The sequence below is a fragment of the Strigops habroptila genome, chromosome 16 (genome assembly GCF_004027225.2).
Source record: "Strigops habroptila isolate Jane chromosome 16, bStrHab1.2.pri, whole genome shotgun sequence".
Lineage (NCBI taxonomy): Eukaryota > Metazoa > Chordata > Aves > Psittaciformes > Psittacidae > Strigops > Strigops habroptila.
In genome coordinates, this window is record NC_044292.2 from 7,375,146 (window position 1) to 7,399,194 (window position 24,049).

General features: G+C 46.6%; 1 protein-coding gene across 4 annotated transcripts in view; it reads right to left on the reverse strand.

The window, feature by feature from the left end:
* PRDM16 (PR/SET domain 16) overlaps window positions 1-24,049 on the reverse strand; it is a 278,163-nt gene that overhangs the window by 39,226 nt on the left and 214,888 nt on the right. For all 4 annotated transcript variants that reach the window (XM_030508173.2, XM_030508171.2, XM_030508174.2 and 1 more), the window contains exon 4: window positions 5,556-5,690. In XM_030508173.2, the coding sequence (XP_030364033.1) occupies window positions 5,556-5,690 (135 nt within the window). The remainder of the gene's footprint in view (window positions 1-5,555; window positions 5,691-24,049) is intronic.

The window sequence follows — 24,049 nt, forward strand, 5'->3', positions numbered from 1 at the left end:
ACCCATAACTCAAATCACCCCAGCTGATCGGGGAGGCTGTCACTTGAGTTCTGTGATAATTGCTGCTGAGAGCTCTTTTTTCCTGCCTTTATCCCACTCTCTGTGTGTCACTGGTTCATGCAGCTTGGACAGTAATGTCATCTTTAGGTTAAGAGCCTCTCTCCTTCAAATTACCCAACATCTTCCCATTGTTTTCCCTACCTCCTGTAAGCTTAGTGTATTTGTTAGAGCGAAGGGAAGATTAAACAGATGGAATTGATGCTTCTCTGGCCTGATGATTAGAGGCCTGAATTAGTGTATGTCCAAAGAATTATGTTGTAGGTTACTCTCGCCTGAGCCTGAGGACCTGAGCCCTAAAGCCAAGTCCTGAACTACTCCCCGTGAGCAGTTACCCCATTCAGTGCTCCATCTGACCACGGAACCTGGAAGGTACCAAGCTCTGTGCTGCTCCTGGCTGTACCTGCCTTGTTACACGATGGAAAACCAGGAATGGGAACCATGCACCGGCTGTTTAACATGGGTAGGACAGGGCTTAAAGGACATTTGGGCTTACACAGGCTTTGTGAACCAGCGAGAACTCTCAAACTCCAAGGATACATCACTTAGAAAGTATTACAGGGAGAAGGAAATCCCCTTCATCCAGGCTGCAACACAGTGTAACACTGCAAGAAACAGCAGCTAAAGGAAATCAGGAGCAGGATGGGAGTCTGGGAGATCGGCAAAGAGGAGGATCAGAACTATGTGAAATCCAAGACTCAGCGTATTCCGTATGTTGTCCTAATTTTGGGAGTATGGTGGACCCCGTCCTCTTTTAACAACAATACCGCCGATGACGGTTACCCACTGCCAACTTTTAATAGCGACGCCCGAAATCCGTTTGCAGGACACCAGCTACGACTTGCCCAGCACGACTCCCTCAATCACCCGTCACTCCGCCTCTGCCAGTCCTTTACCGGGAACAGGGACGCTGAACCCCTCGGTGCCGCCGCGGTGCACGTTCCCTCCCCGCGTGTCCATGAACCCGGGGTGGGGAGCGGCAGGTGCCCCCCGGCCCCGCTCGGTTCCCCGCAGCTCCGCCGCCCGCCCGCCCGCGGCCCCGCGCTCCCGCCCGCCCCGACGCGGCGGTGACGGCCGCCGCTCCCCGCCCGCTCTGCGGGCTCGGGCTCCCGCCGGCCCCGCGCCCTCCCGGTGCCGTCCCGCGCCGAGCCCGCGCTCCGGCAGGGCAGGGCCCCGCGCTCCCACCTCCTCCCGCCCCGGTACAGACCGAGCTACACTCGCTGCCGCCGCCGCGTCGCTTTGCAGGCGGCCCCGGGGGAACCGCTGCCCGCGGCGGGAGCGGGGACCGACACACCGAGCCCGGCCCGGCGCGGCCCCCGCCCGCCCCAGCAGGGGGCAGGCTCCGCCCGCCGACGGGGCCGATATCGCGACAGTCGTCACTAAACCCGGTCCCCCGGCCCCTACTTTTAAGTACAGTCCGTCGGTGAGGCCAGCTCCGCACGGGTTCTCCCGGTGCCTCCAGTTTTGTCCTCCGCTCCCCGCGACTTCACCTGCACAGTCACTGACACACGAGTTCTGCTGCACAAACCGACCCCCAGGAGAGGCCAGGAAATCCCTGATGGAGAGTTTGGAAGCGCAGCAGAGGCCGAATGACTGAGAAGTGAATTGTGATATGCAGGATGCCCCAAGCCCCATCCCTGCCCTCGCACAACCCTGGGCAAAATTGTCAGCACTGTTTTCCACTGGTTTGTAACCAATCCTACCTCTGAAGAGACAACCGTCCGCATCCCGCATGCCATCTAGGAGATGTACAGCCCAGGAATGTGGGCTTGGGCAGCTGAAGGAGCCGAGCATGGAAGGATTTCTCACTGCACAGCACACCGAGATCCTCGGCTGAGCAGTCCCATGCAGAACTGACAGGCAGATCCATGCTCGAGCACAGATGTGAGGAGGTGAACACACTTCTGAGACCACACTTCTCTGTGAGACACAGATCAGATCAGATCCATGCAAACTATACGAGTGGTATAAAAACTCTCCCTTTTCCCATTATTCTTTTCATTTGCGCTTCAACTCTCTTTCCTGCCCGCTCATTCAACAAGAAAAGCTTTTCCCAGGACCAAATCACACCGAGTTTAATGGCAAACCTGCCTGGAAAAACAAAACCAAAACCAAAAGGCAGACTAGGAATAAGCACAGAGCTTAGGGCTTGACTCGGAAAAACAACTCGCGCTGTGCCATCACTTGCAGCTAACAAGGAGGAAAAAGAGCTCAAAATAGCCACTAACAGACATTTCTCGTTCAGCTGGTGACCCCAAACCAGACCAGCAGAGCCTAACCATGGTCTGAAAGGTTCACCCAGCTCCTAGATCCATTCTCCACTTTTACACTGGAAAAAATCCTCCGGGATTGTAACCATGAGCCATGCCGAGCCCCTTCGCCTCCCAGAACAAAGTACCTCCTTGTGCAGGAGCCCGTGTCTGTTACAGCCCTTCCAGAAACACAGAGCAAGCCTCGTTAATCATTAGGGAAAAGTTGGATTCTGCTGGAGTCACATTAATTTCATCAAACATTTCATTATAATAATTAACTTCATCTTGCCATCACGCTACCGAATTCATTACAACTGCTGCCGGGTTTCCTTTGCCTTTTGTTATTCGTTGTGCACTAAAACCCATCAGATTTCCTACTCCATCAGAACATTTACATGCATAAATCACTGACGTTCATACAAAACCAACACACATTATCATGTCTTATTTCTCACAACAAAAAGGGCACCTCTACTAATACTAGTCAGGTTTATTTAACACAAAATAGTTCAAAATCCAACTAGGGCTTGGGCAGTGCTCTCACAGGCGACTGGAAATAGCACATTGCTTGATTTTTATCAAGTTATTCTGGGCACAGCGTGCTAAGAAAGAAGGGAAAAAGGAAAGTAAAAATACTCAGAGGAATCCTTTTCCAGTCTGGGCTCGATACAGGGATTTGTGCTGTGTCTGTGGATGTAAACTGGTGCAACAGCAACCTGGCTGTGGCTGCAACAGTTTGCAGCTCTCAGCAAGCAGTGAGTGCAATTACAGCAAGCAGGGCTAGTGCAGAGCCGCGGCTCACAGCCCCACGCCGAGGCTGCTCTCGCAGCCGAACCGAAGCTGCACGTCTCTGAGCAGAAGCTGGGGGCTGTGGGACTGTCTGCAGGGTCAGGGCAAGAGATGGAGATGAAACACGTGGAGCGAGAGCCCGGCATTACCTCATTATTTAGGTATCCTTCATCAGAACCAGCTCTGTTTACCTGCCGCGTGAGTTACGTCTACTATTTATCTTTGCTTCCCCGGGGCACCAGGTTTGTACGTGGGGGAATAAAGAGCATTAGAGAACGGAGCAAACAACTGCAGCGTGTATTGAGAGATCAAAACGCAGACCTACCAACTGCAGCAGGAGGGACAGACGGACAGACAACCGCAACGAGCTCAAAAGCAGTTGCTTTACGTTCTCATCCTGCAAACAGTGAAGTCCAGCAGCACCCCTGCACTGACACGCAGAGATCCGTGCCCACTGCTGCTGACCAGGTTAGGGACGACAGAACAGGGACAAGTTTGGCCTCACGTGGCCCTGGGACAGGGCTGCACATTTTGCTTTTGTTCAGCTGTTTTTTTCCTCCTTTGGAATCGCCTTCCCTTTGTTTCAACTAAGCCACATTGCTTTTGATTTCCTCTTCTTAAGGCATTATATTGTATACGTAGGAATCCTGAACAGTCACCAAACATTTATGTACTTATAAGTATAAAATACTTCTAAACTATCTTTATTACACACACAGATATGAGCTTGGCTTATTAAACAGCTGCCTGATTTTCCCATCACTGCAGCCCGTTAGCCCTTCTTTTTTCTACTATATGACACACAAAAGCAGCAGCAATCCTCCTGAACCTCAATGGTATTGTATTTATTACATAGACCCTGTTTAATATTACAGCCTCCTGAGTAAGAACAACTGAACTGCTGCAGCATTTGCCCCGTGAAGGCAGCAGTAGCAACACGAGAAAATACAACCAAAGTCATGAATCATTTTCCAGCTGCAGTAAGCAAACCCCAGCATTCTCCTAGCATTCTTTCCCAGTCCTCCTTTAGAAACACAATTATCGCAGTCAATCAAGGATCTTTTACTCTTTTCAAATACCTATCGAGTAAGAATAGATATAAAGAACAGTGGCTCTCATTATTTTACATTTGAAAATTGATTTCACAACTGGAAAACAGCTAATGAAATGTCTCAGCTCATCTCTCTCTAAAAAGCAGTGGTTTAATCTGTAAATTGGAACAAAAAAATCAAACCCACTCATAGGTCTAGATTCTGCTGTCAACAACTTCACTAAAAATCCAGGGAAATTCCCTGTACATTCCTGGGAATGTTCCCAAGTTACAGGAGTGTAAAGAAGAACAGAATGTGGTCTGGGGAGGGGGGAGGCACAAAGCACCATCTCCCCAGGTAAAAATGTTTATTTTTTTCATGAGAAGCAAATGGTTTTGATTAAAAGCTTCTCCTGGCTCTTATCTTAACGCTGCTTATTCTGCAGGTAATCTTTTATAGCAAAAGCTGTTCTTTAGATACTTACAAACAAGCCCCAAGTCTCCGCGTGCCTACTCACCAGGAAGGGTAAAGCCTTCCCCTGGTTTTTGAGTCCCTGTTATGGAAAGAAAAAACGTACCCTGCAAGCAAAGTGAAACGAAATCAAGCTAAGAGAGCTTCTGAGAGCTCCCTCGAACATCTCCAGGATGCTCAGCACACCAGCACCCTGCAGAATCTCCCCTTGCACAAATTGTACCTGGGATTTTGTGCACAAGAAAGTAAGTTTGAAGTCGATGCAAATTCAGTTTTCTAAATATATCCCACAGGAAAAATGAAGGGATTCATTTCTAAAGCGCAAACCAGCCCTGGCCAGAAACACACACGTCTCTGAGGGACCCAGCTCAAAGCCCTGGACTGCAGTGAAGAACAAACTGCTCACACTCGGAGGTATCTGCAGGTAGATTATCTGTAACACCCTAATCCCCTTCTGTTAGTATGGAACTTGATTGTTATCAGCTAAATAAAAAGAAGTGTAAAACATTTTGTACCCTCCAACTAGGTCTAACTACAGAGTCTCCGAAAACATCTGCCACTTTTCCTGTAGTATTTACTGGCCCAGTGTTTCTAAGAACCAGGATGAAGAACTCGATTTTGCAATCTAGACATTTTATTTGGAGTGTCTAAGAGTTTGGATACAGAGGCTTGTATCCATCCAGGCTTAGGGACTGTTTGACATATTTCTATTTACATTTGCATCTTACTCTCTTAGGTTTCATAACAACCAAATACACTCACAGCCACCTTTATCCTTTGAAGCTTCACAATCCAGAAGAATTATTCTCAATTTCAATAAAAGAAGGAAACACCAACTAACACCAGAGTCTTTCCAGGAGAGAAGGTGGTGAGACTCGGTTTTGTGCAGAGTGGTGTGAGAGAAAACTTGGGATGAATAGGAGATTCCAGAACAATCACGGTTAAATCATCATACCTGGTCGTTGAGGTGACACACGGCCAGATTCTGCTCCTCACAGGAGCAGGCCCCACGGATGTACTTCAGCCAGTTCCCAGCTCCACTCGGGCTAGCATCAACACAGAACTTCTCATTGCCCAGGTCGTCAGCAATCTGCAGAGGAACAGGAGAAGAAATACATGGGTCATCTGACACCAAGTGACAGCTACAGATAGAAGAAGGAAAGGAGAATTATTTATTGTAAATAAACAGCGTTGTTCCCAGGCTGAAAGTTAAAAAACACAGCACTGCATACTAAGAAGGAGAAAAATGAGTGCTATAGCTGAACCCAGGACAACAATGTAGGTTTCCAAACAGGAAACACAAAGGAGAAAGCTGGATCATTAATAAAGATACATATAACAAGACTCAAATCAGCTCTTTAGTTATAATCTGAAGTTCCTGGTTAGTAGAACCTCCAAGGAAATACATCAGAATTGTCCATGAATAACAGGCTCAGGATTATAGTTGCTTCAAACACACTGGTCTAGTACCCACACCAGTCATCAAAATAGGTAACTTGTCCAAACCACACTGACTTTAACAACAAGTAAATTGCTCCATCTTCCCATTCTCTCTTTTATCCTTTCATTCAGGATCGTTTTTCATTAGAAATAAAGCATTACATTCCTTTTTAGTGAACTTTCAAAACAGGTCACTTTCCACAGTGCTACAAAATTACATAATAAAAATGCTGTAACAAACACTGCTTTAGTTTATATGAAATTCACTGAGACACACAGGTTCTGTGTGGCTGAAGGTGAGATAAAATACTGTGGAAAAGAAGAATCCTTCCAAATAAAACCCCTCCACTACTGAAAAGTCCAGGTGTGGAAAAATAAAGGGCTCACTAAAGGGTTGTAGTCTAAAGAAAACTGCTGTTCTACCAGGAAAAGACTTACTGCTTTTCCTTTCTTAAGGAAGTCAGAAAGTCCAATGACACAGAAACTGAAAGGATGCTGAGCATTCCATGCCAACGGTGGTGATGATCCATTTCAAACTCAAAAAACCACATGTTCAGAATGACCCAGGACACCCCCAAAACAAGGGAAAGCCCTTGGAGCTCTGAGCGTGGCCATCCTGTACCCTGCTCAACCCCAGGCCTCCTCATTACGGAAACTCCTTCTTTCCCTAGACTTAGGCTTCCCACTACCCCTACCAGACCCTGTGTCATTGCAAATCACTTCAGTCCTCAAAAGCTCTTAACATGCTTTTACTGGTAATTAATTCTCTCAAAATCTCATGGGATGTGATAATACTTTCCCATCTATTTCAAGACAGGGAAAAAAGAAAAGGGAGGAACAAAGGAAAAGGACAAATAGCGACGACAGCGACAAATCCAGGATAAGGTCAGGCTGAGAAATCAGAGAGTGATGCTGTCATATGAGACTTTGAAACAGCTCCCACAGAACCATTTGGGAACCAAACCCAAAATGAACCATCAGCGTCCACCTCTTGCTGGAGCCACTCAGCAGTTTGGGCATACAGCGTCTAGTTTTAATGGTCTGAATAAGCAGCAGCCCAGTAACCTCCCAGTTCCAGTGATTTTAAACAGCAGCAATGAGTGAAATTAAGTCACCTTGGGAATACAACACAGCACACCCCAGGACTACACAAACAGTCCATTCCATTTCACAGCTGTATCTTACAGACACTGTCACAGTCTAAAATTGTTTGGTTGAAGACACTCAGGTAGCTCACGGAAAACACAGAATTCAGCTCAAATTCACCCAGTGCTGTGCAGGGCCTTGCACCAGGCTCCACACTTCAGAAGGAGGTCCTGTCCCAGCTAGAAATCACCTGAAAATCTGTGGTTTTATCTGCGTGGAACTGTAAAACCCAAGCAGGGGTGTGAAACCTGACAGGTCAAAATGAGAAAGAGAGAGGTTGCATGAAACTCTGAGAACCTAAGCCCCTATTTTTCACACATGCTCCCATAAATAGAACAAGGCACCAAGAACCAAGGCCCAGCAGGATCCTTGAGTGGTGCTTCATGTATTACTGTTCCTTACCAATAAGGAAATTGGAACAGCTGGAAAACATAATATATGTTATGGAAGGAGAAGAGAGTGGACAGAGCACCACCAGCAATACAGCTGTTGAACAGCAGCAAGTTACCACTTTCTGCCTGGACACAGTGAAGCAATTATGCATGTTCTCCTACCTCATTCCATGTATTAGCAAAAGACATTATTTTTAACTAGGAATTTCCTAGGATTTTTGCTAACACATTTTCCCTTTGCAGTTGCAATGGGCTGGAAGCTGTAATTAAGCTGCTGAAGAGGGAGTCAAGACATACAGGATCAAGTTCTCAGCCTCGTAGGTGTGTTCCCTGAGTGACATCCCTTCCTTTGCTTTCCCACCCCTCCTGCACTAAAGAGCAGAGAGCTGGGATCCCTCTTCACCAGAAGCAGAAACTCATCTCCAAGTCTGCATTTGAGGCGTGCTGCCTTTTACACACACCCAAGGCCTGCCCCCGACCTTCGCTCTGACCGCGTGTGGCAGTTTCACTCACTAGTTCTGAGGAAGAAACGATCATCAGGAATGAGTAAGACCAACCACAGTAGGATGTCAACAGATGATTAGCAAAGCTGTTCAGAATGGCTGCTCTAGGCTTTTACTTGTTGTAAACACTTCTAAGTGCTGGTTTATTTAGCTTTCTAATTTCCAAGGAACATTATCTGCCTGATTAATAATAGCATCTTTTTTCTGTGTGCCCACGGCCCAGGAGCAAACAAAGGTAAGTACAGGTTAAACTACTAGTTGTTCAGTTCCTGGCAGTTAGGTATTCATAGAATCACAGAAGCAACGAGGTTGGAAAAGACCTTTAAGATCATCAAGTCCAACTGTTCCCCCAGGAAGAAATTCATTGGATACTTGCAATTTATCACTAGCACAAAAATAAAACCAAGACGTTACCTACAAGAACACAGGCTGTGTCTTACGAAGCCTGCTTTTAAATAACTATTATTCCATTAAAATATCAGGATTTGCAAACACATAGTATGTGCCTTTCCACTGCAGCTGAAGAAGGACATACAGGTGATAACTCCAAGGCTGGCAAAGACCTTAAATGTTGACTCACTGAGATGCTTCAGTGTTTGTCTAACAAAGTGTCAAACTGGATGGGGTGAGACACAGTCTGTGTAATGCTGAGCATCCGACGTGCTGCAGGACCGGGACCTCCCGAGTGAGCCCAGCTCCCTGCAGCCGACACCTCCAGCTACTCACCAAGTTCACACCCTCACGCTCCTTTCTGATGTTCTGTATGAAAGTTATGTCGCAATTTAGAAAACACTGAGAAATCCAGTAATAATCACGAATTACCACCTGCAGCATGTACCTCTGCCTGTCAGACCTGCACACGCAGAGTAATAGTTAAAGTCCCTCTTCTCCCACCTGAAAACACTCCGGAAAAACAAACCAAAACCTTTCACCACATCTTCTTCCAGTTCAGACCAGAAGGAAATCAGAAATTTCCTCTGCTGAAATTCTTCAAACCAACTGTTTACAAGTCATGGTCAGTAGCAGAAAAGATTTTCTGTCTGAAGGCTCGCTTTTGGGATGCAAATAAACCACTTCTTAATGTTTTTTAGAAGCAGCATGACCAGCACTGCGAGATAACCGATACTCTGAAGATGACCAACGGCTTGGTGCAAGACACGTTTTGCCTCCCTTCCTCTTCCCCAAGTTAAACTACACTTGGTCTGGGCAGACATGTGCACTTGCAGATGGGTTAGAAAAGCAAGCTTTCATCTGGATTGCAGCCTGTGGGCATTCCCATAAAGTTAATTATTGTGGGAGCACTTCCTTCACCTCATCTCCCTCTGATCAGCCTTCCATTTTATCCCACCCGCCCAAGCACGGATTTCTGTGCTGCTTTTTTTTCCATTGAACAGGCCAAAACCCAAAGTTCATCTTTTTTTCCCTCTGCTGCAGATGGTGACTCCAGGATATACTTCTATTTATTACTCCAAGGCACCTCCCATCACTTTTGTCTTCAAATCCAACAGTTCATCCAAATACTCTCGCACTCCTCTTCCCTGCCAGTTCCAGTGCCATGACTTTGCCTTGCCAAGGCGCTGCTCTCTCTCCACATAATGCCATCTTTTCCCTACTCCAAGGTCCCCATCCTCCTCCCCTTTGCTCTACCTGGTTAAAACAAACACACCTTCATGCTCGTTTGGGTTACGGGGGTTTGAACTGGCCGCAGCAGACACACGTCTTGGATCCAAGCCCTGAACGCTGCCTGTGGCTGCGGCTCAGGCTCATCTCTACCCAGCCAAAAGGAAATCGCTGTCATGTTCCAGGACTCACTTTGCAGCTTCATCTGCTGTCTGCTCAACAGCAGGCAGGCTCGGCATCCAAAAGGCTCATTGATCTCGCAAAGGCTCTGTTTCATGATTTATTAACATCAGAAATGCTGAGTTATGAAGCAAAAGTTATGGAAAAATTCTCTTGCCCGTTTACAATTTTTTTTGCACATCATTTGAGGTTTCCTGCTCCTCTAATTTGTGGGCTCTCTGTTGGGTTGTTTCTTTCACGTTTTAATGGGCAGCGTCCAACATTTGGCCTCCGCAGAGGTGTGCCGTAGGACTGGAATGCCGAGGGATCTGTCGTCAGTTAGCTTAATGGATTCCTAGTGTGCATGAAGAAACGGAGCAACCATGAGTTTGCCATCAGTGACCCAGTGTCCTGTTGCTATAACATCCCTCCCCAGAAGCCGAAAGTGTAATAAACCTTCTCATCCCATAGTTGCAGGATCTGCCTCTGACAGTTTGGCTGAATTTCGCATTTTATTTGGCAGGAGTTAGAGGGAGATTTTTCCCTTCCCCCCCCCCCCCTTTTTTGCTTTAATGACCCACAAGCTGATTTAGAGCAATAAACTGTTGCCATGAAGTTTTGTTGTGTTTCTTTTAAATAAAGGGAAGGGAGGGACCGCTGCAATTTATGACTTTCAGAAGGAACTGAAACAGAAAGTCCATTCTTGCCACAAAATGAAGAGAAAAAGACTTCATCCAGAGAAACACCTCTGTCAATGTGTAGACATGAAGCCTAGATGAACTCATAAATTCAGCACTCTGCCTGCAATTAAGCAGGCTTCCTGGTGCTTTGACAAAGAGTTAATGAGAAACGTGTCAGACAAAAACAGGTCATAGCACTTAAAACCAATGGGAAGAGCAGCTGAGCCAAACCCAACTTGTTGCTGCCCCCAGCCCAGGGCCACAGGAAAAGCTCTGAAGTGTATTCAGTGAGAACTACTTTTTGTTGCGTACAGTGATTTCTTGTCCAAGCATAAGGTCCTCCAGCACAGCCCGGAGGAGCTCCCCATCCCCAACACGCCAGACGATAAGAGCTGTTCCCTGAAAGCCTCTGCCTGTGCTCTAACTTGGGAGTGGGCAGCAGACATCTCTCCATCACCCTGAGCACGCTACTCAAGCCCTTGTCTTCAAAACACTTGTGCATGCTCACAGGCTGTGCGTACACGTGCAGCATGGGGGACTCCAGGTTCGAGTTCTCAGGGATCAGAGAACTCAATTCATCTGTAACTGACTGCCCATCCGCATGCGCTGGAGCATCCCCACCATCCACGTGTGCTCCTGCGGGCAAGCAGGCTTCCAGATTTTAGCTCTGTGACAAAAGCCCAGTGTACCCAAATACTGGGAAAGCCCAGAGGAGAGGAAAAGAAATTGTTATGGATCCCCTTCTGTCAAACTAACATATTTCTGCCTCGCCAGAACCGAGATGGGAGAGCCATGGACATGAGGTGATGCAGATGGATTGCGCTGGGGTCAGTGGGATGGGTGATGCCAGGAAGAAGCAGCAGCGACCACTGCTGAGGCCAGTGCCATGGCCAAGCCCTGGGATGCTGCTGCACTGATGGGAGAGAGATCAACTCAGGTTTTCAGAAGAACAAATGCTTTTGAACTTTCCCCGCCAAGCCCCAGGTCTGGGGTGGAAATTTTCCACTGGTGGTTGCGTTTCCGAGGCTGCTGTTGTGCTACTCTATTATCTGGTTTCATGAAGGATCTGGAGGAAAAACATGAGCAAGCTGCAGGGAAAGCTGTTACTGAGACATACTTCTCGCACGAAAAAACAACCTTCTCATTCTTTTTTCCACCACATCTAAAGCACACAAGGAATCACATGAACCAGGGCTGTTCTCTCCCCAGACGCACTGTTCCATTTCCAAAGCAGAGGAGTCTGGATAGCTCCTTCCCCTTCTTCAATTTCTTGAGCACATTTGAATCCAACTGAGCCTTTTGAAGGTCTGCCCATTATTAACTGTGATCCTCTTACGTACCAGCACAAACCAGCCAGCATTTCCTATGTGTCAGTTGGCTCTGCATCAGGATAGGTCTGCAGAACTGCAGTGTCATCAGTGTCTTTCAAGCACCGCAGACTCAGTCCAGCTGAATGGACATCAGACCTGGCTCTAAATACACTCTTGTAGGTGAAACCAACAGCAGCAGTATTATACAGTACATCACTTACAGAGCTCGATGAATGTGATCTCCATGAAAGCATCTCCTGCTCTACAAAGCAGCTTGATGCAGGTACCACGGTGTTTCAGACACCGTACTGATTACAGGGCAGATCGTTTGGGCAAATTCTGGTCCAAAATCCCGTGGTTGTCTTAAAGTTCATGCAATGACAAAAAATGCCAATGGATTCTTTTTGCTTCCTTCTTGGTTTCTATTGTCTGTAACTGAGTGACCTTGGGGTTCCCCTGCACCCAGCAATGAAGGAACCTGATGTCCTGTTCTAATTACTGTTTCTAGGAACAGGGGCTTGACACTGAACATTAGAAGTGGCAAGACATGCATCATCCGTGAGGGTGAAACCAAAGAAACTGGCTCCTTCCCCTTCCTCATCCTCAAGAGGTGCTACTGCTGTAACGAAACCACAGCCAACCTTAGAAATGAATCCTGATGAGCTGCTTCAGGTGTGTTTTGGGTGTTTTGCTGGATCATTACAGATGGAGGTTACTGCTGCTTGACTTAAATCATTTCTTATTACTACAACTTTATGTTAATGACGTTTTGGGAGTGGAGCTGTGGAGCGCCACTAACATGCAGACCTCTTCAGAGTGATTTACTGACAGCACCGAGTGCCAAAACCATTTGCCGCATTTCACACTCTGGCCAAAAAAGTAGCAGAGACTTCAAATGGCCGTTCATGCTGCTACGATCAGTTACAAACACCAGCCTTCCACAGCCTCAGCACAGCCCACCAAGCATCTACCACGAGAAGACACACGTGAAATAATGTTGTCTTATAGCTTCTTGCGAGCCTCTTCTTTGGAAAGAATCCAGACTCTCTATCAACAGTCCTGCTCCCTTCCCTGCAAACCCCTTGCTCTCAGATGATACTTGACCATTAATAATATATGAAACAAATTATAACATCAATTATCCAGGTGCCCCAGGGGAAGGTGAATTAATTCAGAGAGATGAGGTTCTTGAAATAGCACGTAGTTTCCATTTAATTAATAGATTTGGGGATACATGGCCCAAGTTCAAGTAACAGGGAGATGCAGCTAACTGATGTCCAGATAATTAAGTCCGGTAGATTTGATGGATACAACTTGTGTGTCTGACTCCCTAAAACTGAGAAAAGAATTATTCCTAAAGCTCAGTATCTGGAGTTATCCTGCCACTTGGTTTTGGTGGTTGGGCCACATTTTGAAAACATCATTGTACCACAAATCAAACCATCTGTCAGGGAATTAAAATTACTGGGAAGCAAAAAGATAGGGAATCAAAACTACTGACAGGATGGGGTATAAGCAATGCAACAAGACTGAGCTGTTAAATAGCTTGAGAGCAGGAAATGACATGAAGTTCTGTTCTGAAGGAATGCCTTCCACTAGAGCAGGTTGCTCCAAGCCCCTGTGTCCAACCTGGCCTTGAACACTGCCAGGGATGGGGCAGCCACAGCTTCTCTGGGAAAAGTCTGTGCCAGCGCCTCAGCACCCTCACAGGGAAGAGCTTCTGCCTCAGAGCTCATCTCAGTCTCCCCTCTGGCAGGTTAAAGCCATTCCCCTTGGCCTGTCCCTACAGGCCCTTGTCCAAAGCCCCTCTCCAGGTTTCCTGGAGCCCCTGTAGGCACTGGAGCTGCTCTAAGGTCTCCCCTTCAGGAGCCTTCTCTTCTCCAGGCTGCCCCAGCCCAGCTCTCTCAGCCTGGCTCCAGAGCAGAGCTGCTCCAGCCCTCACAGCAGCTCCGTGGCCTCCAACAGCTCCACGTCCCTCTGGTGTTGCTGCCCCCGAGCTGGGTGCAGCAGCAGTGTAACCCGGAGCTTTAGCCAGGACCTTACACTTTCAGAACAGAGATTTTCAAGAAGAAAAAACCCCAAAAATAAACCCTAAAGCAAAGCGTGGCAGTGCCCCCCCCATGAGCACAGCTGCACCCCGGGTGCATTTACACAGGAAACTCCCCCAAAGGTGCCACAATCACACGAGGAAGCCCTGTCTCTGTGACCTTTCTTATCAGAAATGAGTAAGGCAGCTGCTTTGCAGACTATTCTCATGCTCTTTAGAAGGTGTGAAATAGATGAGTTTGTGAACTGGGCTAGCACTGAGAAAAAGAATGGAAGGATATTATGGGTTTCCCTCCTGAACAAGGCAGCTGATCATAAACAGGAACAGCAGCCCCCTGTTTAAAGAGCTTTGAAAACAAAGCAGCCACCTCACACCAGGCCGAAGAGAAGGTTTCTCTTGATGTACTAACAATGTACTGCTCACCTCTCATAAAGCTGAGATGTGTGATTTCTTTATAGTTCCCATTTACCGAAAACATGACCAAGAGAAGGTGCAAAACTGAGGCGAGGAAGCACCTGAGGCTCCCACCCTGCTGAGCTGCTCCTGCAGAAAACCTCATGTTCATTTATTTAAACATATAGAATTCTTCAAGTCAAAACTTGTTCCTCTTTTCAGAATCATGACCAACGAAGGACCAACTCAGTTATCTCCTCCTACAGCTTGGTGAGCTGACCCCTCTGCAGCTGAAACTGAACAAGTATCTTGTCTGGCATCACAGACTGAAACCCTAGTTGGAAGGAAGTACAAGGGTAAATTGCAGCGTCCCCAGTGCCCCCGGATGAACTTTCCCCCAAGCCAATTCACCTACTTATGAAATGATACTTTCCAGGGAATTGATTCTAATGATAAATCTGCCCTTTGAATACTCTGAGAAACAACATTTCCAAATCTCCAGCTCGGATCTTATACCATCCCTGGGTCAAAAGAGGGTTCAGGGAATGATGCTGTTAACTGCTTGGACAGGCAGCCACAGCCAAGTGTGGAATGAGAGGTACACCCATGCCTCTGCTCAGGTTATTTTACTTAGGCAATTCCAACACATCTGGTTCTCTGACAGCAGGTCTCAAAACAATACATGATCTGACATACCATAGATCTCGCAGTGCCTGAGCAAGTCAGGTTTGAGTTAAGGATTCTGATAACCTCCATGCAGAATGCCTTATCTTCTGCAGACACCAGCCTGAAGCACCAGTGACAGCGCCCATCAACTACAGCCAACACTTCTCTCCAACAGAAGACTTCTCTATTTAAGATGAGCTGTTCTGAAGCCAAATGGGGATGGGGGGGGGGGGCAGCCAAAAATCTTTTTCATTAACAGATGGAGACACTCTTTTTGTGACAGGCTGCTTCTTCACTTATTCCGAAGTTAAAAATCCTACACAGGACTTCACAAATCCCTCTCAACCACAATATAAAGTATTAATTTAACACTAAGTAGAAAGCACCATGTCACATTTTAGCAGCACTTTAGCATGTCAGTCAATATGCAGTAAAACCAACAATATTGTCTGGATTCCCTTTGCAAATACCCACATGGTAAAGTTGAAGCAACTGTACAAGCCTTGAAATGCTGCTGAAACAGTTTATTGGGACCTAATCCTACAGCCTCCAAACCAATTGAATAGCCTAATACTTCCGTAGTAGGAATGATTCCTGGCTGTGTCTGGCAGCCCCAGGAGTTCTCTAAGGATGAACATAAGTTCAATTATACCAAATTAAACCTGCACATACATAAGCCACATACCATTTTAATTGAGGCAATTCTTAACTTCTTTTTGGAGGAATGATACAATAGCAGAGCCTACACAGATGATGCAACGCGTGTTTTCTCCCCTGGGCTGCCTGCTTTTATCAATTACTCTGGCAGAGATGTATTTATATTGATGTTGTCAGCGTGTGAACAAAACCTGATGGACAAACCCAGTTTGATTAAAGCAGAGAAACGAGGGTTAGGGCCGATGTGTAAATCTGGTCTTTAAAGTGACTAAAACTTTCATAAGCGATTATATAAAAATAAATCTTAGGAAAACATTTGCACCAAATGTGTCTTTTATGTTTTACACTGAAGCATATCATAAAAAAGAGAAAGGCCTAAGCAGGCGCATGGACTCAATAATGTTTTGGCTGCACCTCTGGGGGTGATTTCATATGGCTTCAGCTCTTTCTGCTCTGATTAACAAATCAACCTCCTCTGCCCAAAACTGCTACCTCCCTGCATCCCGTTCCCTCCTGTGCCAGCGCTACCTTCAGGAGATAAGGCAAGAGAGGACACAGCTCCACCAGCCATTACTGGTGGGCCAGGGCAAGAGATGACTGCAGCAGGGCCCTGTCTGCTTCCAAAGGCAAAAAGGATGAGTCTGTCTGTAAATAACCATATAAAATGCTTTGGGGATGGAAAGAATGTTTGGGAAACAGCACTCGGGTGCATACAGACTACTCCATCACCTACCTGAGCTTCATATCCCAGGCTGGCACCCACCACCTTGCTCTGAGGTTCAACAGCTATGGTAAATTGGGCTGAATTGAGGCATTTCTCTGTGGGTTCTGTCCCTGTCACTTGAAACTGGGGAGTTAGAAAATAAACAAGCTGGGGCAGCCCAGGCGCGGGGTGACGGGCGCAGGGGATGCACCGCAGCCCCTTCCCCTGGCACAACACCGCCTTTGTTGGAGGACAATATTCCTAAGAGAGACGTTGGTTCAGAGCAAAGCGGGGCCATAGATGTCGATCTCACATTCTAATAAATAAAAATAAATATCTGACCTCAAGCAAAAGATCCTTCGTTTGACACTCCTGATCGTTTTTTATACTTCAAGTTCAGTTTTTACTGGACTGGATCCAGTCATCCTATGGAAATGTAACAGTCTTTTTCTTTGCAGGAACAAAAGTCCTTTTCTAGTCCTGAGGGCCAGCAAGTTTATCCAAATATTCTCAGTTTACTACTAGCCCCTTTTGGAACTGATCTACTCGGTACAAGCGCACTTTGTCCCTCGAGCACCACGCACCGGGGCTGGAAGGAGCCGAGCCCGTGCCCGGCGCAGACGCAAGAGCTGCTCTCATCTGATAGCACCACAGACAGAACATACATACACAGAGCAGCTCCTCCTCCCCCTCCTGCCATCTCCTCAGGAAGAATGTTTGGAAATGCTAAATAGTCCTTTCCATGTTTCTACATCAGTTCTTATTTTGGCTAAGCTTGTCCAGTCTGTTAGCAGCTGCCAAATGCATGAAGTAATGAGAAAGCATAGGGAGAGAAAGCTGACTTCATTCCAGCAGCGCTGGAGCTAACACACCCAGTATGTTCTGTGGCTGTCAGCACGTCGCTGAAGTGGACCTCATTAGCAGATTTGACTTTAACAACCAGAGGAGATGCATTCCTTGGTGCCACCTTCCGTCTGCTGCGAGCTCAGTCTGACCGGCTCATCCTTGCTTATACAGCAAGGGAGCAGCTGTGGAGTTCATATGAGTGTGCTGCTTCCCCCAGCATCCCCAGATGTGACCTGCAGCTGGTGATACTGGCCACATCAGCCCCAGAGTTGGCAAGGGATGAGGAAGAAGAGGCAGGATGCAAAGTAAAGTGCATTACAGCTGCTGGGCAGCCAGGGATGCGGCTCTGGACACTGCTGGTCTGGAGCACAAAACGCTGCTCCGGGTTGGATCTGTCACAACCAGCACCCCAGTACAAACAAACACTTTCTCTGTTGGTTAGGAGTGAAATTCCTCTGAGGTGGACAAAGGGACAACAGCCCGCAGCAGAGATGGAGCACACTTCCATCCTACACAGCGCTGCTACGGCCACCGATGGGGCAGGACGCCCCAAGAAAGAGGCAAAGCCGCTGAGGAGAGTCAAGTGAATGAGTCCAGGTCTAGAAACACCTCCATGAGTGAAGCTGGGAGGAACTGGGGTCATTCAGCCTTAAGGAGCCTGAGTGATGCGATATAATGGGAATCTTCAATTCAGACCTTAGGACACTGTCTAACAGCCAAGAGAGCGATGCACAGAACAATCAAGCACCTAAAGAGGTTGCAGAGCCTCTGTAAAGCACAGGTTAGATAAATACATACCCCAAACACCCTGGAGATGCTGTGTTGGTCAGAGTGGGATGAGGTGGCTTCTGCAGCCTCTGTGTGATTAAAATGCTGCATTAAAATAAGACAATTGGCCTGAATAACCACAAACAGCCCATGGGAATGACCTGAACTGGAAATGGAGGGTTTGTGATGAGCACTGAGCAGATGAATAATGCAAAGTTGTTATACCTGCTGCTATATGGGGGAGAAAGCATTCAGTGGAAACTCCTCCTCTCACTGAATTAGCACGGGAACACAACACAGCCAACCCCTTCAACTAAGGATATTGCCCTGTGATCCATGCTACAAATACTTGTACTACAAAGGTTATTTTATTTATCCATGTCTTCCCCACACAGCGAAACAAAAGTTTTGGCAGATAAAGGCGCACAACTCTCTGTCCCTTATTCCAAGGACTGCTGGCTAACCAAAATGAACCCGGTTATCCCTGGAACATGTGCTGCAGTCCTGACAAGGGGTTTGTAATAACAGGCACAAGACCATAGGCGAGCCCAGCGCTGTAATTTCCATGGGGCCGAGTGCCACAGGTGCACTAATACCGGCATTAGTGAATGATTAGGCCTCATAAAATATATGAATGCTGTTTCTTTAAGAAGCCATAAAATTTTATGGAGGAAAAAATCCATGTGTAAGGCTTTTGGTTCGTTTCATGCGGTCATTCAGAATTTCACTCATTTCTGACAGGACTATGATAATTAAAACTGTGGCCTGGGTCTGGTTTCTATAAAGTCCATCTGGCCTTCCGCGATGGAGAGGTTTGGAAGTATGTAATTGCCTGGGCAGCAAATAACTATTTTGCCATCCGCAGTAGTTTAATTTTGTCCCTGCAGCAGGGGAGCTAAGGCAGAGGGGCAAAAGATCATTAAGGTCTGTGGTTAAAAGAGGGGGCTCCCCGAGCAGCCGCCTGGCCCGTATTTGTTGAAACGCTTGACACCAACGGGCCCCATTAATGCTCGGGTTAGATACAATCTGTGGAAAAGGGTCTATTATAAAGGGATTATTTGGAAGTGTTCTGTAGTTGGGGGTGGGTGTGATTGAAGGACTTAAAACTGTTACATTAACCCTTAGGGCACTCGGAGCGGTAACAAACCTGGCATTAAAGAGCTGGTGTTTGTCACAATTTCTTCACTTCCCTCCTTCTCCTGCCACAAGGTCAAAGAGATTAAAACCATCCATAATGCCCTCTTCTGGGTTACAAAGATGAAGCTTGTTTTCTGTCCACGTTATGGCTGCAGCCAGCTCCCCGCCTCGCTACCCCTACCCCAAACACGATCACTGAACAAGAAAACACATCGCAGAGGACAGACAACAGCAATCATTCATATACATATATATATGTATTTACATATCATAGAATCAGAGACTGGTTTGGGTTGGAAGGGACCTTAAAGCTCATCCAGTCCCAACTCCCTGCCATGGGCAGGGACACCTTCCACTAGAGCAGGTTGCTCCAAGCCCCATCCATCCTGGCCTTGAACACTGCCAGGGATAAATATATACATATATACACACACACATACACACACACACACATATATATTAAAATATAACCAAAAGAAAGCCAACACAGATGGAAAAGTGACAGAAGAAGCTCTAGAGCTCTGCTTAAACATCCAGAATAGGGTTATTTATACCTGGTCTGACTACAAACCAGCTGGCCAGTCCAGACCGGGGAGCAGATACTTCCACTGGCAACGCTGCAGGACTTTGTTGTGGGTTAGAGAACTACATCCCGCTTTCCCCTTCCCTCTGGCTGATGTCAGGAAAGGCACGGATGAACAAAACTATTCGGGAACTTGATAGACTTTGAAATGCTTCACAGAAGTCCATTTAAATACAGATTGTTTCACTCAAGAGTTTAAACAGCACTTTGTGGAATTTCTTTGTCTTGTCAGTTGGACACGTTTCCCCTGGGAGACAAACATGTATTGGGCACTATGGGGCTGAAGCTAATTAAGTGAACAAAATCTGCACATCCAACAAAAACATGTCTCTATTTGGTCTGAGGATGAGGTCCTGCTATGGCAATCACTTAAAAAGACAAGGAAACAGGATCAGCTGAATTTGGACATTCTGAGTGCTTAGGAACTTGTTTTGTGGATAAGAGGCAGAAAGTGTCACAAAAGATTACGAAAAGATCAAACACAGCAATGCAGGAGAAAATAAAACATGTCTCAAGGTGGAAAACACACTGCTCCTGTGACAGGTTGGATGAAATCCTGCAGCACTTGTGTATCACCTCGAGACTCACATGTTCTATGCACTGCAATAGTAGGAGATGAAGGAGAAAAGGACCACAAAGAGGAGGTCTGGAGGACACTACCTCCAGAGACTGGGCAGACCTGATCCTGATGAGGAGCTGGAGCGTGGTCCTCTTCCTTTGGCTGCAATTTGTCAGCCTGACAAATCCTTTACACAAGTGTGTATCCTCATAACCTCAGTGCCTGTGACCATCAGCTACGTGAAGAGCAATTTTCTCTAGAATAACTTTTGCCTTCTTTCCAAGGGTTTGCTCATTTAATACAATCTTAAATGACCCTCAAATCAACCACTTGATTCACAGTGCGTTTACAGCACTATTGAGTAAAGGCCCCAGCAGTGGTAAGAGTGTCCTATTTCCTTCAAGATTGTCCCATACTTTGATACAAGAATGTTAGTTCCTGGCTTTGCTTCTCTGGGCAGCTCTGGAAACTCTGAGAGAAAACATGTGTGTATTAACTGTTCCCCAGACCCCACTTGAAACAACAACAGCAGATATCACAGTGGAAAACACACTTTATAGAGAATTATTGAAACCGCAACTCTTCCAATACAGTAGAAGGTCTGTTTTCCTTGGCATGCCCATCTCTGCTCCCCACAACAATCTGACAGCATTTCTACAGGCAGAAATGACCAACAAGTGAAAATGGTGCAGCCTGGGAGACCGACGAGGTTGATCAGAAACCATCAAATAGGAAAAGAAAGGTTTTGTAGGTTTTCTGTTACAGCGTATGAGCCCAATCCATGAACGTTTATAAATACAAAGTGTATGAAAACAGAGCTCCTCATCAACAAAGGTCTCAAGTTAGCGATGCCAAGCAGTCATGGGTTTGTGGGCGCACTGTGCTTTGCTGTGGCACACTGACAAAGCCCACGCTGGCCTGCAAGGTGCAGGCAGCATGTACAGAAGACACACCAAAGGAAGCAACAAGCAGCCTCCCTTTGCTCAAGCAAGGCACTGAAATCAAAGCCCCAGAGGCACTGCTTGCTTGTAAACAGTCTTCAGTGTTTTCCAGGAAGCCAACACCTCTGAGATAACTGTGCCTTATAGGAAACCCAGGTAGATACAACCTTGTGTAAGATGAATAACCTTGCAGATACAACCTTGTGTAAGATGAACTTATTGCAAATTAACCCAAACTCACACTCAGTCCAAAGCATCAATAAAAAGGCAGGACTTCAAATCAGTATGGGCACTGACACAGTAATAAATGACAGTTTAAATGCCTTAAAACCAAGACTGAATTTTCGACCAAATAATAGGAAAGATTAAGGAGGGGTTTTTTTTTAAGACTATGAGTCTTTTAAGATGAACAAAGTTGGATGTCAACTGTACCTATCTGACGATCACCTAAAGGTACAGTGGTATACCTGCTGTCTGCCCTATGGAGAATGCAAACCAAAGTGGTCTTAGCAAGCAAAGTGCTTTCTAGGAGGTTCAAAATGCAAACGCCATTTGTAATCAGGCTATTCCTACAATAATAATGTATCCTAGATGATGCTAAGTAAAGATGTTTTTAACAGCACCCTGAAACACTCACTGAATCCTTGACTGATACTGCTCTTAACAAGATTTGCCATTACCTTTTGTCAGTATTAGAACCAACTGGCTGTAATCTCAACCAGCAAACTAAATAGATGTGGATGAACCCACCTTTACAGCCTGTTCGAGTCCTCTTCACAGAGCAGAGTTATTTACCCACATCAAAACAGCAGCACACTTCTGCCTGCAGGCAACACCCAAAGGTTTTCTTTTCCTATGCCACACAAATAACAGCAACAGGGCGATTTGTTCTTGGAAATCACATTAACGAATATTCTCCTTCAAGATACTGCAGATACATCCAGCTGGTGCCTTTTCTAAATCAAGGAGAGGGGAATTCTGCTGGGCAAAGTGAGCGTGGGATGGCCAAAAACCCCTGAGAAGAATGAAAGAAGCTGTGAAAGCTGATGAGGATAAACACTGATGACAGGTGGAGGAGAAGCTGAAACCTGAACCCCAAAGTAACTGCAAATAAAGATTTGTTGCAGCTGGTTTTAATACGACCTAACACTGGGATGCCAGCTCCAGTATCACTTTTTCCTGTAGGCTGGACAAAACTAATAACACAGTTATGGAAACACGCTGCACCAGAACACACACCTAAGGAATAAACGGCCTTTAAAACACAGGAGTTGCCCTCTTAAGAGAGCAAGACAGGATCAATAAAATGCTGATAAAGAGACATGTAGCTGGAACCAGCAACAATGAGTATTTCAAGTAGGTAAAATGAAGTAAATCCTTCGGATACAGGCAGTTATAAATGTATCTCGCTCCACATCCACGTGTGCACGTGTGTGTGTGATGGAAATGTTCACTCTTGGCACACATTTAGTTTGAGCCACTGATCTTTTGATCTTGGAGGATAATAATTCTCTGTTTTCTAAAGGCTGCATTCAGCAAAAGGGGGTTTCTTTTCCCCTTCACTTTTGCTATAAGAAAGCATAGGCTGATGATGCTGGTTATAATTGTTTCACAACCACTTTTTAGAAGGGAACTTTGCTGGTTTCAGCTATTAACCATTTCCTATTCTATTCAGGGCACTGAGGGTCCACTTCCTTCAAAACAGCAGGAATTGCACCATCTCCTCATGGTATGAATCATACTGAAGAGCACTTGTAAAGAAATAGATAAAAGTCACATATAATCCCATTTTGTGAGGTCACATTATCTCCAGTAGCTACTGGTACGATGAATTATGGCGAGGTCTGCTTCACATGAGCATGGCTCCCTCAGGAGCACTGCTGGCTCTTCTGAAAATGCTGGGGATGGTGTGAAATGGTGGTGGGAAGGGCTGGTTTGGGGATGGAGGGTTCACCTGCCTGTGCCTGGTTCTGGGGGCATCACGGAGCTGCCTCCAGGCTTGGTGGGTGCGAGACACATCCTGCTCCGGCTCAGCAGAGTGATGGGAGGTGAGATGGGGCAGGAACAGCTTGTCCTCAATGGGTGCGAGTTGATCTGAACCACGGAGGAGGAAAACATGGTCCTGATCATAACCAAACCTCTCCTCTCCTCCCACAGCACAGCTCATGGGCCAGGCCAGTCCCTGCTGGAGCCTGGGCACGAGCAGAGCCTTTGCCAAGTGCTCGAGAGCAGCCCAATATAACACGACCAGCCTTCAGAGAGGCTTGGGAAGGGATAAAAGCAAAGCACAGATGTTGTGTTGGAGGGCAGGAACGTGCTCCAGAGTTGGAGGTGTGTGGCACAGCGAGCAGCAGAAAGGCTCTGTGTGTGTGGTTGGGACTGGTACCCGGTGCCTCCATGTAGCAGCGCCCGAGGACACAGAGGAGGGGAGAACACCAACACCAAACCAACGAGCAACAGCACTGACGGGTGAAAACAACCCTCGCTGGAAAAGGCAATGGGGAGGGGAGCCCGAGAGACAGCAGCCATGGTGGTAGCACACACTGCGGGGAGCACTGCTCTTCCTCTGAGCACCAAGATTTCAACTGATGCCACGGTGACTGAGTAAGTACTCCTTCCTTCCTCCAGCATCACTCGGAGCTGATGGAGGAAAGGAGACTCTTACTTCCACCATAAATTCATTTATTCATCTGGCCCTCTCAGATGAATACACAAACCAGATCTTAGGGACAGTTGTGAAGCTCTTTCTGAGCACTGACCTCCGCCCTGACTTCTGGAATCTCTGCTTAACTCTAAAAGCCAAATCCAGCTGAAACATGCCTGGTTGCTACATCCTTGTCTAGACTTCAAGCATATAACACAGTTGGCAGGTTTAAGCATTCTTGCTGACATCAATGAC